The following is a 13,962-nucleotide window of genomic DNA, read 5'->3' as shown; positions in this document are numbered from 1 at the left end:
AAAAATAAAATTATTTATATATATATATTTATAAAATGTAACCAAAATAAACCCCCCAATAGACTGATGTTTTCCTGAAGAAAGCTATGACTTTTATCAAGCCTTTGTCAATTTGTATATTCCTTAAAAGGACCACAGCCTTGATTGTTCGGGCACTAAATAGTGTCATTTCGGAGTGTGAGGGACCAAAGCCACGCCCAGGGAAGATGAGCTAGAAGGAATATATATCCAGGAATGCGGTGGGGCAGAACCACCATTCTAACGCCAAATTGCGTACCTGCAGACTACTTTTTCTGGAGAGAGAATTTAACTTACCTTGTTTAAGCTAGTGTTGTTTGGAGTTCTCTGTCACACACTTATGTAACCCCAATATAGACTGCCACATTCAATTCAAATTACAGAGTGGCAGGAAGACTCACATTTCTGTAACTCGCTGTCCTTAAAGCATCAGGAGAGCCACAGCTGGCAGAACAGTACCTTAATAGAAGCTCCTGCAAAGCGAGAAAGCTGTTTGATGTGTTGCCCCTGCTTGCCGATGATGGCGCCGACAGACAGGGCTGGGATGAACAGATGGACAGTCTCTGTTTCTGACTGCTGTTGGAAAAGAAAGACAGGACATACGTGCTTACTGGATACAAATCAGGCTGTATCGCTGGCATAGGGAGTGGGGCATTCTCATATTGTTAGAAATATTAGGATAGTTTTAGGAAAAACCACCACAGTAAGTTGATATGAGTTTACCTAACAGGTCGAGAAGATCTCACATTCATCCTGAAAGTGTTAGCATTTAAAACATCAGTTTTCTCTGTACAGTTTTTCCTCAAATTTACAGATTTAAAACAGATTTTGTGCCACTTAATATTGGTCCACCAAATGACACCACCTCTCTTACCACACAAATTCCTAGTGGCAGTAACAGCTCCCTCTTCTCCCTGTAAGCTCAGCGTGGAGGCAGAGAGCACGGAGCCCTGAGCACTACAGACCTCCAGAGGGGCCCTGATGCTCAGCGGCAGCCGTTCCACTTCTTTGTCCCTCCACACACCCTCAACAGAAGGCTGTTCCACATGACGTCATTTACTCACACTATTCGGTAGGAATTTTTTCTGTCTTTAGTTTCCTTCCTCTGAAGCAAAGTTGTTTTTTTTTTTTTTAAATAAATAAAAATACTAGTAATAACAAGGCTGGTCTGGTTCTTTAAATAAAAGGAAAACCTTTTGCCAATTTACCAATTATAAACATGGAATGAGAAAAAGGAAAGGATATCACACAAGACAAAACTAAGATAGAACAATGTCAATAAATCTGAACATGTCCACGACTTGTCTAGAATTACCAAAATCAATCAGAAAAACTTACATTGACCAAATAACTGTTAACCCTGCAATCAACTAGTTACTTAAATAAAGTGCCAAGCCCTAATAGATTTGATTTTTTGTTTTCAAGCCAAACAGGAAGAATGACAAAAACCCAGTGAAAAGGAAAACAGGAAACTAGAAAAGGATAGGCAGACATGTTTCATGGAGGAAAGTCTATGAAATAAAACATTAATAAATGGGAGCCTACTGCAAATAACATGTTCTCATTTGTTTTACTTTAATACACGTTGGATATCTTCCTGTGTCATTCCTACATCCCTACCTCATTCTATGAACTGTATTCCTTCAGAGGGAGACACAACAGCGGATCGATCTCATCCCTGTTATGTATGTGTATAGTTTTCAGTTGTCAACTAACGCATTTGTAATGCTGCAATCAAATCTTTGTACAAAAAAATTGTGTGCCCTTGTACAAGTACCTCTACTGCATAAATTCTTAGCACTACTGAGTCAAAGGGCCTGAACATTTAAAATTAATAAATATTATCGAATTATCATACAGAAAGGTTCCCACTCAGTCCACACAGAACGATGGAATTCCAGTTAAGACATTCATGGAACATTTGTGTTTTTTATTAGTGGAAGATGGGTAAAAAGCATGCTGAGGTAAAAACTCAGGCTTAAGAGGAAGATAACTATGATCAGGGGCAGGTGCACACAGCAATTCTTTGTGGTGAGAGTTTGTGAGTCTCCCCTGTGTGAGCTTCTATGCATTTACACCTCACAACTGATCCAACTGATAGAAACTAAGAGCATTCCCATTTTAAAGATGAGAAAACCAAGCCAGAGAGATTACTTGCACAAGGTCATATAATGACTGGTGTTGGAGCCAAGATTCAAACCTGGGCTTCTCTGTCTCCTAAGCCATGTTCACAAAAAGTGAGTATATACCCCAATTCCAACAGGTATGGGTGTACTTTGCAATATACATAGACCTGCAGGAATGACTGTTAAGAAAAATGTCCAGTAGAGCTCTCAGGGAAGTGCTCCCTTCCCTGGTTGTATCACTCTTCTCCATCTGTGTTGGTTTGACTTCCATGAGTCAAAAAAATTAGTAATGTGTAGGTGGTAAAAGCTTAAGCCTTTGATCATCAACATGCTGAAAGGGGCATGAGAAAAGGAAAGGAAAACTAAAGATTAAGGAATGATGTAAAGTACTAAATGTAAAATATAGACAGCTGGTGGGAAGCGGCCGCATAGCAGAGGGAGATCAGCTCGGTGCTTTGTGACCACCTAGAGGGGTGGGATAGGGAGGGTGGGAGGGAGACGCAAGAGGGAGGAGATATGGGGACATATGTATAATTATAGCTGATTCACTTTGTTATACAGCAGAAACTAATACACCATTGTAAAGCAATTATACTCCAATAAAGATGTTAAAAAAAATGACGTAAAGAAGGGCAAAAGGTACGAACTTCCAGTTATAAAATAAGCCCTGGGGATGTAATGTACAGCATGGTGACTACAGTTAATACTGTATCGCACATTTTAAAGTTGCTAAGAGTAGATCTTAAAAGTTCTTATCACACTTAAGAAAATTTTTGTAACTGTGCAGTGATGGATGTTAACTAACTATACTTACTGTGGTGATCATTTTGCAGTCTATACAAATATTGGATCACCTGAAAATGTACATCAATTATACCTCAATTTAAAAATTTACCAAAAAAGATGCATTTAATTGAATCACCAAGGGGCTTCCCTGGTGGCGCAGTGGCTGAGAGTCCGCCTGCCGATGCAGGGGACACGGGTTCGTGCCCCGGTCTGGGAAGATCCCACATGCCGCGGAGCGGCTGGGCCCGTGAGCCATGGCCGCTGAGCCTGCGCTCCGCAACGGGAGAGGCCACAACAGTGAGAGGCCCGCGTACCGCAAAAAAAAAAAAAAAAAAAAAAAATTGAATCACCAAAAAAGAGAAGGACAAGATGCTCTACTAGAACAAGGAAAAGAAATCAACAAGTTTGTTGTCTCACCTGCAATACATCCATCTTAAGCATGTGTAAGACACTTTTAACTGAAACTTAAGGGTTTCAATGTTTGTTTCCACTATGAGAATAAAATAACCACATCACAGAAAAGTCCAAAAAAAATCTCCAATTCCTTCATCTTTCCCTGACAGTTCTTTTGCTATATCTGAGGATGGTGTTTTAAAGACCTTTAGAAAGTTTGGTTTCCAATTTTTCACCAATTTGTCTAACGCTGCAATCAAATCTTTAAATGTAAATCGTGTGCCCTTGTACAAATAATTCTAAGGTTTTAGGTAATAAAAATGCTAGATCAGAGCATGAACATTTAAAATTGATATTTCCAAATTCTCATGCTAATTAATTTATCTTAGGGTGAATAAATGTGTAAAAGAAAGGGGGAGGTCATTTTGGTTCGAAACATGCCTTTCACACTTACAAATATTAAGCAGTGTGTGATTCTAGACCCCATGTCTCATTTCCCACACATAAAAATCATCTGAACTCTGCTCTTCTAAGTCTCTTCCTTTATCTGTAACCACACCCCACCATGTACCTCATTTCCTATACAAGTTAATCTAAAATTCAACTCCAGAAAATATTCTTGACAAAAACCATTGTACATTTTGTTTCTTCAGCATCTGTACAAATAGATGTGCATACTATACTCTTTACAACTTGGTATATCTTTGGTATGTTTCCTAGGATGTTGTAACACACTGCAGGCCTTAATACAGCTGTCAGTCTAATGAAGATTCCCTTGGGGCTCTATAACCATTCCTGGAACACACATAGCAGAAGAGGTTTTGCCTTCCCACTGAACTCTTGACTGTGGATATTTGTGAAAGAGGCCTATCCGGCACAGCTTGGCCAAGTCAACTTCTACTGCTATTCATCAGCGAAGAACCAAATGGAAATACTGAAGAATGAAATAATTTTTAGTCATAAGAACAATGCCTCTCTTTTTTTTTTTTTTTACAGTACGCGGGCCTCTCACTGTTGTGGCCTCTCCCGTTGCGGAGCACAGGCTCCGGATGCGCAGGCTCAGCGGCCATGGCTCACAGGCCCAGCAGCTCCGCGGCATGTGGGATCTTCCCGGACTGGGGTACGAACCCGCGTCCCCTGCATTGGCAGGCAGACTCTCAACCACTGCGCCACCAGGGAAGCCCAATGCCTCTCTTTTGAAAGCACTGTACCTCACAGCCTGCTAGGGTGTTAGGCAATTACCACATACCATTTATTCCAGAGGGACACTTTAAGGCCTCTCTTATTTTAATAACTGGACAGGAATGAATTAATGCTGACATTGCCCATAAACTGTGCTCAATGTTAGTATCAATTTATTTTGTCATTCTGGTCCTTATATTAAAACTGGTATGTTAATCTGAACCAATTTTTTAAAGTAAAGATAGGATCTAACTTTTATCTCACTGAGAACATCCATGTAATGTTCTTCTGAATAATAAACTTTTTTTTTAGGGGGGTGGGAGGAGTCGGGGGCTAGCAGTAATAAAGACCTAAGGATCAGACTAAATCTAATGTGTAACTCACCCAGGTCTGCCCCAGTGTATCTTGCCATGACTATATAATTATTTGCTTTCTGGGCCATGTTCCAGAAATACTTTATGCTGCTTACAAAATACACAATAGAAAGATAAGACAAAGGAGGTGAAGAAATAAGAGCATAGGGACCTCAACAGAAAAGATAAAACCAGAAATGCTATTATCATACAACTTTGGCTCTAAGCTTCCTAGCAGCTAATTTAAAAAATTAGTTACATGATTTACCACATCTTGAGAAAAACTATTTGTTTAGTAAAAACTACTTTTCCTGGGACTGACCCCAGACAGCAACTTCTGAATGTCCTCAGACGCCGAATGTAACAGGCATCATCCCCAGAGCAAAAGTCCCAGAGCCTCACAAATGTAGCCTGAGCATGTCTCCGCCTAGAAGATACCGAGGACCATGGCTACGAGAAAAGGTCACGGGCAGAAAGTGTGTTGTAGTCTCAAAAGTTGAACAAAAGCAAAATCATCTTTCTGATACAGTCATGGATGAGAGGCTATAGATGTTTTTGTTTTACTGATTTTGGGGAGGTGGGGTAGGAGGTAACAAATCCATTACGGAGATTAAGAGTGAATTTAAAAGTTGAGTGAAGATTTGGAAAAGGAATGGTAGACAGTAGAGAAGGGCTAAAAGGACCAAACTATAATAGAAAGAAGGGGCAAAGACATAAAGAAAGCATCAGTATGCAGACAGAAAGAAGTTCCACACTGAGAGGTTAGAGGGAAGTAAATGAAGCCTGCCAGGAGGCCGTGTCCTGGACTGACAGCGCGGTGTGTACTGTTGGTAATAGCACCTTAATGAAAAGGTGACTCATCAGGTGTCTGAAGCCTGATGAAGACGTTTCTGAACGCCACCCAAATCCCTTTGTTCCAGTTCCATATCCACCAAGCACATCCCTGACCATAAATTTCTTGTCATCAAGGAAACTTTCCTCTGGGAATATAAGGCACCTCGCATAAACATCCTGTCTACTGGACAGTCATTAAACTGGCCCATTCTTATATGGGATTCTGTGTAGTAAGCCATGTTTTCAGGATTAGAACACCCAGATAAACATAATTTTTACATGTAAAACTAAGAAGCCAGAACAATGGGTTATGATAAGTCTCTTTCACCTGTGAATCTAAGACTCTGAGATGAGCTTAAAAAAAAACACATCAGCATTACCCTATAGCGTTACACATTCTTTGCATGTAAGTTAATGTTCAGCTGCATTATCCTGAACGCGTCTTCCTAAACTTTCAGAGGTGAAAGACATTCAGGTCACAAGCTGTTTCCCAGTGGATTTCTGCCAGATGCCTATTGGCAAAACTTCCTTTGGACTTCTTGGCAGACCCTACGCTATAGCTTGAAATAACAGAAGAACAAAGCTGCTCAACTGAAAGTTTGCATAACTGGTGAAGTCTGCCAATGAGTAATTCCTAATCATCTATCATGAGGAAATACAAGAATGAGCAAACAGTAAGGTTAAGTGTATTTACATTGTGGGGAACAGAACCTAAGACATCACAAAGGCATGGCGACATGCATGCCAGCCAACAAGACCAGCCTCCAGGAATCTGGAAGAATGCCAGTGTCTCCCTCTGGCTTGTAAAATACATACTCCTGGGTTTTTTTTTGTTTTGTTTTAATGGATTTTGGTCTGGAACTGAAGTTGGGTTTACTCAACTTCATGACCTGAACAGAATATTTAAGTTAAAAAAAATAAATAAATAAAAAAGCAAAGGAAGTTTCTCCCTATAACTAAGTAACCAAGACCTCTCAGAGATAATAAATATATGCAACGAGTTATTTACTTTGAAGTTGTTTACTAACAAAAGAGCTGCACCCACAGTAAGAAATCCTAAACAGTAGGACTACAAGAGTCCATGAGAGTCACTTGATCTAAAAATCCCTTTCAAATTATATTTTGTTTCTTAAAGAGCACTTCAAACTAGGTAAGACCTAAGAAGAAGTGTTCACCTTTCTTGCCTCTTCCATAAGCAGCCACGTTAGCAATTTTCAGATTACACTATTGTTCTAGAGACTTGGGGAGACTCCGAAGACGCTATCAGAATTATGGAGACGACGGCGCCTGAACTAACGTCTCCCAACCCCGACGCAAGCCGCCAAGACCATCCAGCTATGGATGTTGTTGTGTGCGATGCCAATTCCAGCTCTTACTCTGCTCGCTAGCTGCCAAACGCCTCTTCCCTACTGTTTGAGCATTTCTGAAAGGAGCATTTCCTGTCATTTATAAACTTGAAGTTGGCCAATGAAGTACTGCGTAAGCCAGCTGCCAGGCAGGAAGTAGAGACTTTTGTCTGTTGGAAGAACCAACTCTTTGGCTCTATGGGAAAAATCAACCTGGCAGGTTCCGGGAAGAAGAGTATGTTTTAGGAAGAGGCATGGGCAAAATTCTGGACTAGAACAGCGACAAGGGATTTATCCAAAGACAGGATGCATCAATTCTACTTTCATGTTACAAAGCAGAGGTGAGAAAACACGTGTAGAGAAAAAAATGAAACTCTAAAAGAGGAAGCAATACATGACTCCTTGCCAGGCAATATATATTTAAAGTAAAAGCAGAGATTTGCTGCTAACCTACAGGAATCAAGGATAAAGAGACTATCTTAGTGAGTAACCTGACTTCTCTGTGAGAGCTTCTGCAGAACAGTAAGCTTCTCATCAGCAGCTGTAAATGCAATGGAGGAGTATCAGAGTGCTGAGAGCAAACACCTGCCAACCTTTAATTCTCTAACCCAGTTTTTAAATACAGGCATACCTCAGAGACATTGCAGGTTCAGTTCCAGACCACTGCATTAAAGCGAGTATCACAATAAAGTGAGTCGCACAAATTTTTTTGTTTCCCAGTGCACATAAATAATGTTTATACTGTATATAACTGTCGTCTATTAAGTGTGCAGTAGCATTACATCTAAAAAATGTACATACCTAATTAAAAATAATGCTATTGGGGAAATGGCACCAATAGATCTGCTCAGTGCAGGTTGCTGCAAACCTTCAATTTGTAAGAAACAAAATCGAACTCTGTAAAAACTAGTAATGTTTGACCTGAAAGAAGAGTCCTTAGAGATAATTTGTTTATCTCGGTTTCTTCACTGCGTGCATAAGAAAAGAAACCCAGAGCAAAGAAGAGGAGACTAACACAAACAGAGCTGGCTCTTGTCTCTTTACACCCCTCCCCTTTAGCACCAAGGTACAAACACCTCAGCCACTTCACATCACCTGTAGCTGCCGGTGCAAAGCTTTATAAAACACATCATCTATCTATTCACACTTGATATGAAATTCTGATGTCTATCTTTAGATTAATGGGCTTTGTTACATGGTTTTTACCCAAAGAGGTTTGAAGTGGCAGATGAGGGGCAGGGGAAGATGCAAACGTCGCCCACAGCAAAGGCAGAAACACACACACTGCAAGACCATGGCAAAAGCTAAGCACACCTGACAGCCTGGTGGCTTCAAGAACAGGCAAAGGAAATTCTCATTCTCATGGGGGTAAAACACGAACCATCTCAGCGATCTGTGTTCTCTGTAGAACTCCAGTTGCATTTTACTCTACATGTCTTCTAGGCACTGAGAGAACAGAGTCCCCCACCTTTTCTCCCTGGACATTTCCCTAAATTTGGTGTAGCAGGTACGGCTCACAACTTTATGTGATACGAGAGCCAAACAGGAAGGGAGAGACGTAAAAACAAATTCAAGAAGGAAGATCCTAGAATGTTAATTTTGTTTCACATGATTGTCTACCTCCAGTTATTACTGTTGATGCACCTGAATTGTGCACTTCTTTCAAAAAAAATTATTGTATACGGTGTCTGCTAGGCTGCCTTTATTTTCATACTATCACTGGTCTCCTATTTCTGACCTCAGGAAAAATGCTACTCTTAAAAAGCAAATATAAAAATAAGGATTATTTCTTAATAATCCACCTGTATACAAAACAAATAAAAGCTGTTTAATGTTTGCACACAAACACACACATGCACAATAGATTTGTGGGCACGACTACCTGAGCTGTGTAATAAGTACAAACGTTCAAAGTGGAAAGCGTGTCTAGTCTCTACTGACCTTTCAAAGCAGTAAACTTTCAGGTTAAGTTCAAGATGAAGGAAGCCTTTTAAAAATCCCTTCCTTCAACATTTAAAAATAACTAACCTCTTTCCCCCTCCTCAAAGTCTCAAACTTTTCCTTTGATATTTGAAAACATACATTAACAACCCTACCACTCAAGAACTTCAAAAGAAATAACTCACAGGTCTACTCTGCAAAGATAAGAAGGTTCTAGTGACAAGAATTGAAAAGCCTGTGCTGGCTCCTAACTTACGAGAGATCACACGGGGACCAGGTTTCGCATTAAGATTTTTCCCAATTAGCATTTAATGTCACACTACTCGAGGGCAACAGAGTCTGACTGTGTCCCTTTGACTTCATCCCCCTCAACCATAAAGAAAGCCAAGGCACATTGTCTTACCTCAAATTGTGGGTAAGGAGGAGTCATAGCTGAAGGGGGCCCTGAGGTGGGAGGTGGCATCCCTGAAGTGGGTGGGAACAGACCCAAGGCATTCAGATTTAATCCAGGAATTAAATGTGCTTGAAGCTGCAATGGTAAAAAGGTCCCTTCATTTTACAATTACAAGATCAAGTGTAAGTGAGCATTTATATGTGATAATATCCAGACTGTGACCTCGTTTTATGACTCAAATTTTAGAACAAAGCAGATGTTCCATGTGATTATACTTGAGTATGTAGGTTATGTCTGTTTATAATTCTTGATATTTTAAAATCCATGTGCCGTCTGCCTCCTCTTTGACCTGAAGCCATGCTAGGTTCCTCAAAGCAGGGAACACAGCTTTCTTGCCTTTACGAACAGCTCACAGCGCTCAGACATATATGTAATCTGTACACTCTGGGCACACAGTAAATAGAGACTGAAAATCTTGCATTAATTGAAGAAACAAGCAAACAAGATTTGTTCATTGAAGAGCAAACCAGATAGCAGATATTAAGAGATCTTTACGCCATGGAAAAAATTTGGCAGTCATGAGTCTAAAGACCCAAAACAAAATCAAGCCCTTTGGAAATCAGGTCCAATCCCCATGTCTTCTACAATTAAACCTATCTTTGGAATGGATCCAGGAGCCAGAAATGGGATTTTGTTTTGGCTTAATTTGATAAGGGTTAAGGAAATAAGGTGAGGACTACAGAGTTCAGACTTGAGCACACTCAAGAATCTTTTTTAAAGGTCTATGGGGCTGAATTTACCCCCAGGCGACTCTGAAACATTTGGATGAGCAGTTATAATGTGAAGGAAGGTAGGTAGGCAGCAGTCATGTGGGGGTAAAATGATTAGCATTCCAGGCTCTTCTCACAAAGGTAATATCATTTTCACATTTTCCCTTCTTTTAGGTGTAATGTTTCAGATGACAGGCCCAACCGAGGAACTGTTTTTTAATCATTTACTTGAAAATTCAAGATAGACTTTGGAAACGCTGCATTTTCTGCACCATTCCATCCATTAAGGAATGTCAGCAATGCACTTGCACTACACAGATTGTTTTGTCATTTGAAATTCTGTTATCTCCAAGGTTTATGAGCAACCAAATTTTAAATTCGTATTCATAACGGTAGCTTTTATATGCACGGTATCTATTATAATCCTAATAAGCATGCCATATAGGCAGTAGCCCCATCTTACTGATGAGGAAACTGGTGCTCAGAGAGACCAAATAAGTTGTCCAAGAGAATAGAGGTACAGCTAATAAATGGTTGAGCTGGGATTCAAACCCAGTTCACAGACCTCTAAAGCCCACATTCCTATAATACTATCATCTCCCTCCAACTCACACTGTATGGGAGAGATTAACCTTTTTAAGGGAGGTATTAGCCTTACCTCACAGGTAAGGAAGCTAAGGCTCAAAGTTGGCTAAAATCACAGAGAGAGCCAAGCCTGATGTCAAAGTCTGCATCTTGCCAACTATCCCAGGGCACTCACCGTGGTGCTAAAAATCAATTAGAAACCACATCTAACAAAGACACCCTTAAAGGAATCAATGTTAATGCAGTTGAAAACATCTTTTGATTGTTCATCAAAATAAAGACATTTCCTTCATATTAAAACTAACATTCATGGAAGCAATATCATTTTCATAAGACTCCCTGATTTTCTTCATGATCTCTTCCTCAGCTTTGGCACATGTTTCCACACTGCCTTTGACCGTAATGGTGCGCTCTGGATTGTACAGCGTCAGTTCCTGCAACCTGCAGATTGAAACAGAGGGGAAAGAAAAAGACTGGAAATTATAGGAGGAAGACAGTAATAGTCCAGCCACAGATGGCAATTAAAACCCAACTGTGGAGGCTGGCAATATGTAAAAGTGGGTGGTTAGCCATGATGAAAGATGAGTAAGCCCCAAAAGACATGACTCCAAGAATTGTAAAACTGCATGAGAGAAAATACTGCCCCTCCCACCTTCTCAATAAACATCGCTGAGTGTACACAGTTCGATAAAGTCCATGTTTTAAACAGAGTGCACTTCTTGACCACTTAAGGTGAACTATTTTCACAATTTAACAGTGAAATGTAAAGAAGATGATCGGAGAAATCTACAGTTTTAGTGGAAACCAAGAACCAAATGAACATAACCTTTAATGAGTATGTTCCTAGTCTGCACTGACCAATTCGAGGCGTTAACTGGCATTCTCATGCAATTGCATTTTCTAGGTCGCCAAGCAAGGAGTAAGCACGGAAATATTCCAAAAGGGCAAGCCAGAATTTAAACTTATTTTTGACAGTAATTTTAGAATTTAGATTGACGTAGGCTTCAGGAAATAATACAAATCAATCCATTTTGACTAAATTTTAAAAATAGTCCCTCGATGACCATTTAGACAACTAAAAAGTTAGAATGCAACAGCAATATTCAGAAACTCCCTGCTTCACTCAGCTCCTGTTGAAGTTTCAAAATCCATTCAGGTGACATCTGAGACCACCTAAGCCTGAGCGACTCAACAGCCTTGAAGGGAACCAGTGGGAGATACTTACCATGGAAGTAAGACTAAATACACAGATGGAAAGGATATAGAATATTGAGACAGCTCCCCTTCATATTCCTAGGGTTCAAGTTCTCATTTTCACTACTAGCAAAATGTCTCAAGCTAGACTTGAGCCAGATGAATAGGATATTTTTCCTTAACTTCTTCCTAAACTCGCTAAAAATACAGACATCTACACAATGAAGATGATTTGTCTTAGACAAACAAGTGTAGGTCTCATCTCCAGGCTCAACCCACCTCTCCACTGCCAAGCATTTTCTGTTACAATTTTTAAAATAGTTGCTTCCAGAATAGATTTTAAGATTATTTTCTATTAAAACCCTCCCCTTTCTGAGCATAAAATTCAAGACAGGGTAGGATCATTTGTTATTTTTACCACTTTGCGGTTTTTCCTTTCTTTCCCACAAAGCACAACTCTCCCACTTCCTTCCCATCCCTTTCTTTGAAAACTCCTTACTACGTGAACATATTGCCCCAGTCTTTCTCTACTATTCTTCGACTTTTTGGGGAGTACTCTGAAGGAAAGTCACCCTCAGAAGACAAAGGCCTTTCCATACAATTTCAGGGCATTCATGGCCCCAGGCATGGGGGCCAGCCTCCAAATCCCCACTCCCCAGGGATGGGCAGTCTCCTCCCACACTAACTAGAGCCAACATGTCAACAGCAATAGAAAAATGGTAGAAAGTGTGACTTCTGAGGCTATGCTATAAAAGACACTGCCGCTTCCGTCTTGCTCTTTCCTAGATCATTCACTCTGAGGGAAGAGAGCTGCCGTGTCTTTAAGACACGCAAACAGCCCTGTGGAGAGGCCCAGGAGGTGAGGAGCTGAGGCCTCACTCAGAGAGCTGCCATCAACTTCTCAGCAACATCAAGAGATCCCCAAACAGCACCGCCCAGTCAAGCTGTTCCTGAATTCCTGACCCACAGAAACTAGGTGAGCAGTCAATGCTTACCCTTGTCGTCAGCGGTCCAGTGTTGGGATAATTTGTTACACAGCAGTGCATAATACACTGGGTTATATATTCCAACTTTGGGAGTATATGCCAGAAAACCTGACCAAGACTTCAGCTAGGAAATATGAATGTGAAGTATTTAGTGCATCCTGCCTTTTTAGTGGGAACAGATAATACTTTCACTATGAGTTAGAAACAGATAGCAGGCAGTAGACTCAGTTTGAGAAATGAAATATAAGTATGGTGGTACAGGCCAGCTCCAAGAGTTGTAAAATGCTTAATATATAACCTACAGCTTAGAAACGGTGTGTGAAAGTTTTCTGATTCAAAAGAAAGCAAGCCAGCACTTACGGAGATATTGTGATTTTAGTGTCTGTGTCTTGCTCAATTTTTTTAAGGTTTCTTCCTTCCTTACCAATAAGACGTCCTACAAAGTTATTATGGGCTAAAATCTTCAAGGGAATCTCTTCTGTGCTGTAAAGAAAGAAAAAAACAAAGCAAAAAAAAGGGCCATCAAATCAGGGTAAGTAAACCTACCGTAGGGTAAAAAGACAATATTCGTTCATTAAACATTTACTTCCTACCTACCATATAGGAAGAATTCTGCTAGGTATAGTTTAAAGCGTGCTGACCATTAGCCTACATTCTAGCAATGCATGAATAGAGGGGGTGAAAGAACACTGGCAAGTATTTGGATAGGAGTTAATGTTTAAAAGTTTTCTTTTATTCATCTCAGGGAATGTCTTCCCAAAATGGATTCTGTTAGCTCTTTGAAAACACCTTACTCAAACCCATATTCTGAAACCCTGAGTACCAGAACACCATGTACAAATGCAAACCAGTGTGATTTCAGAATAATTTTAAAACACAGTCCTGGAGGTAACATGCACAATTTATAGAGGGAAACAGAAGAAACTCAACAGTGGTTACACCTTGGGGAAACAGTATAAGAGCAGGAAGGGACGGCTTTCACTTTTCACTGTGTACCTTTCTGAATTTCCAAGTCATATATGTAGCATTGTTTTAAAATGTCATTGGGGTTATC

At 40.2% G+C, this 13,962-nt stretch overlaps 1 protein-coding gene across 1 annotated transcript in view; it reads right to left on the bottom strand.

Moving 5' to 3' along the window:
* The window catches only part of IGF2BP3 (insulin like growth factor 2 mRNA binding protein 3), a 138,553-nt gene that overhangs the window by 8,679 nt on the left and 115,912 nt on the right, over positions 1 to 13,962 (bottom strand). The window contains exons 8-11 of the mRNA XM_060020384.1: positions 13,269 to 13,391; positions 11,034 to 11,169; positions 9,383 to 9,508; positions 478 to 594 (exon numbers count right to left, since the gene is read on the bottom strand). Of these exons, the coding sequence (XP_059876367.1) occupies positions 478 to 594; positions 9,383 to 9,508; positions 11,034 to 11,169; positions 13,269 to 13,391 (502 nt within the window). The remainder of the gene's footprint in view (positions 1 to 477; positions 595 to 9,382; positions 9,509 to 11,033; positions 11,170 to 13,268; positions 13,392 to 13,962) is intronic.

This window comes from Delphinus delphis, chromosome 9 (assembly GCF_949987515.2).
Source record: "Delphinus delphis chromosome 9, mDelDel1.2, whole genome shotgun sequence".
NCBI lineage: Eukaryota > Metazoa > Chordata > Mammalia > Artiodactyla > Delphinidae > Delphinus > Delphinus delphis.
Note: the sequence above shows the minus strand (reverse complement) of the source record. Positions and strands in the feature narration are given on the sequence as shown.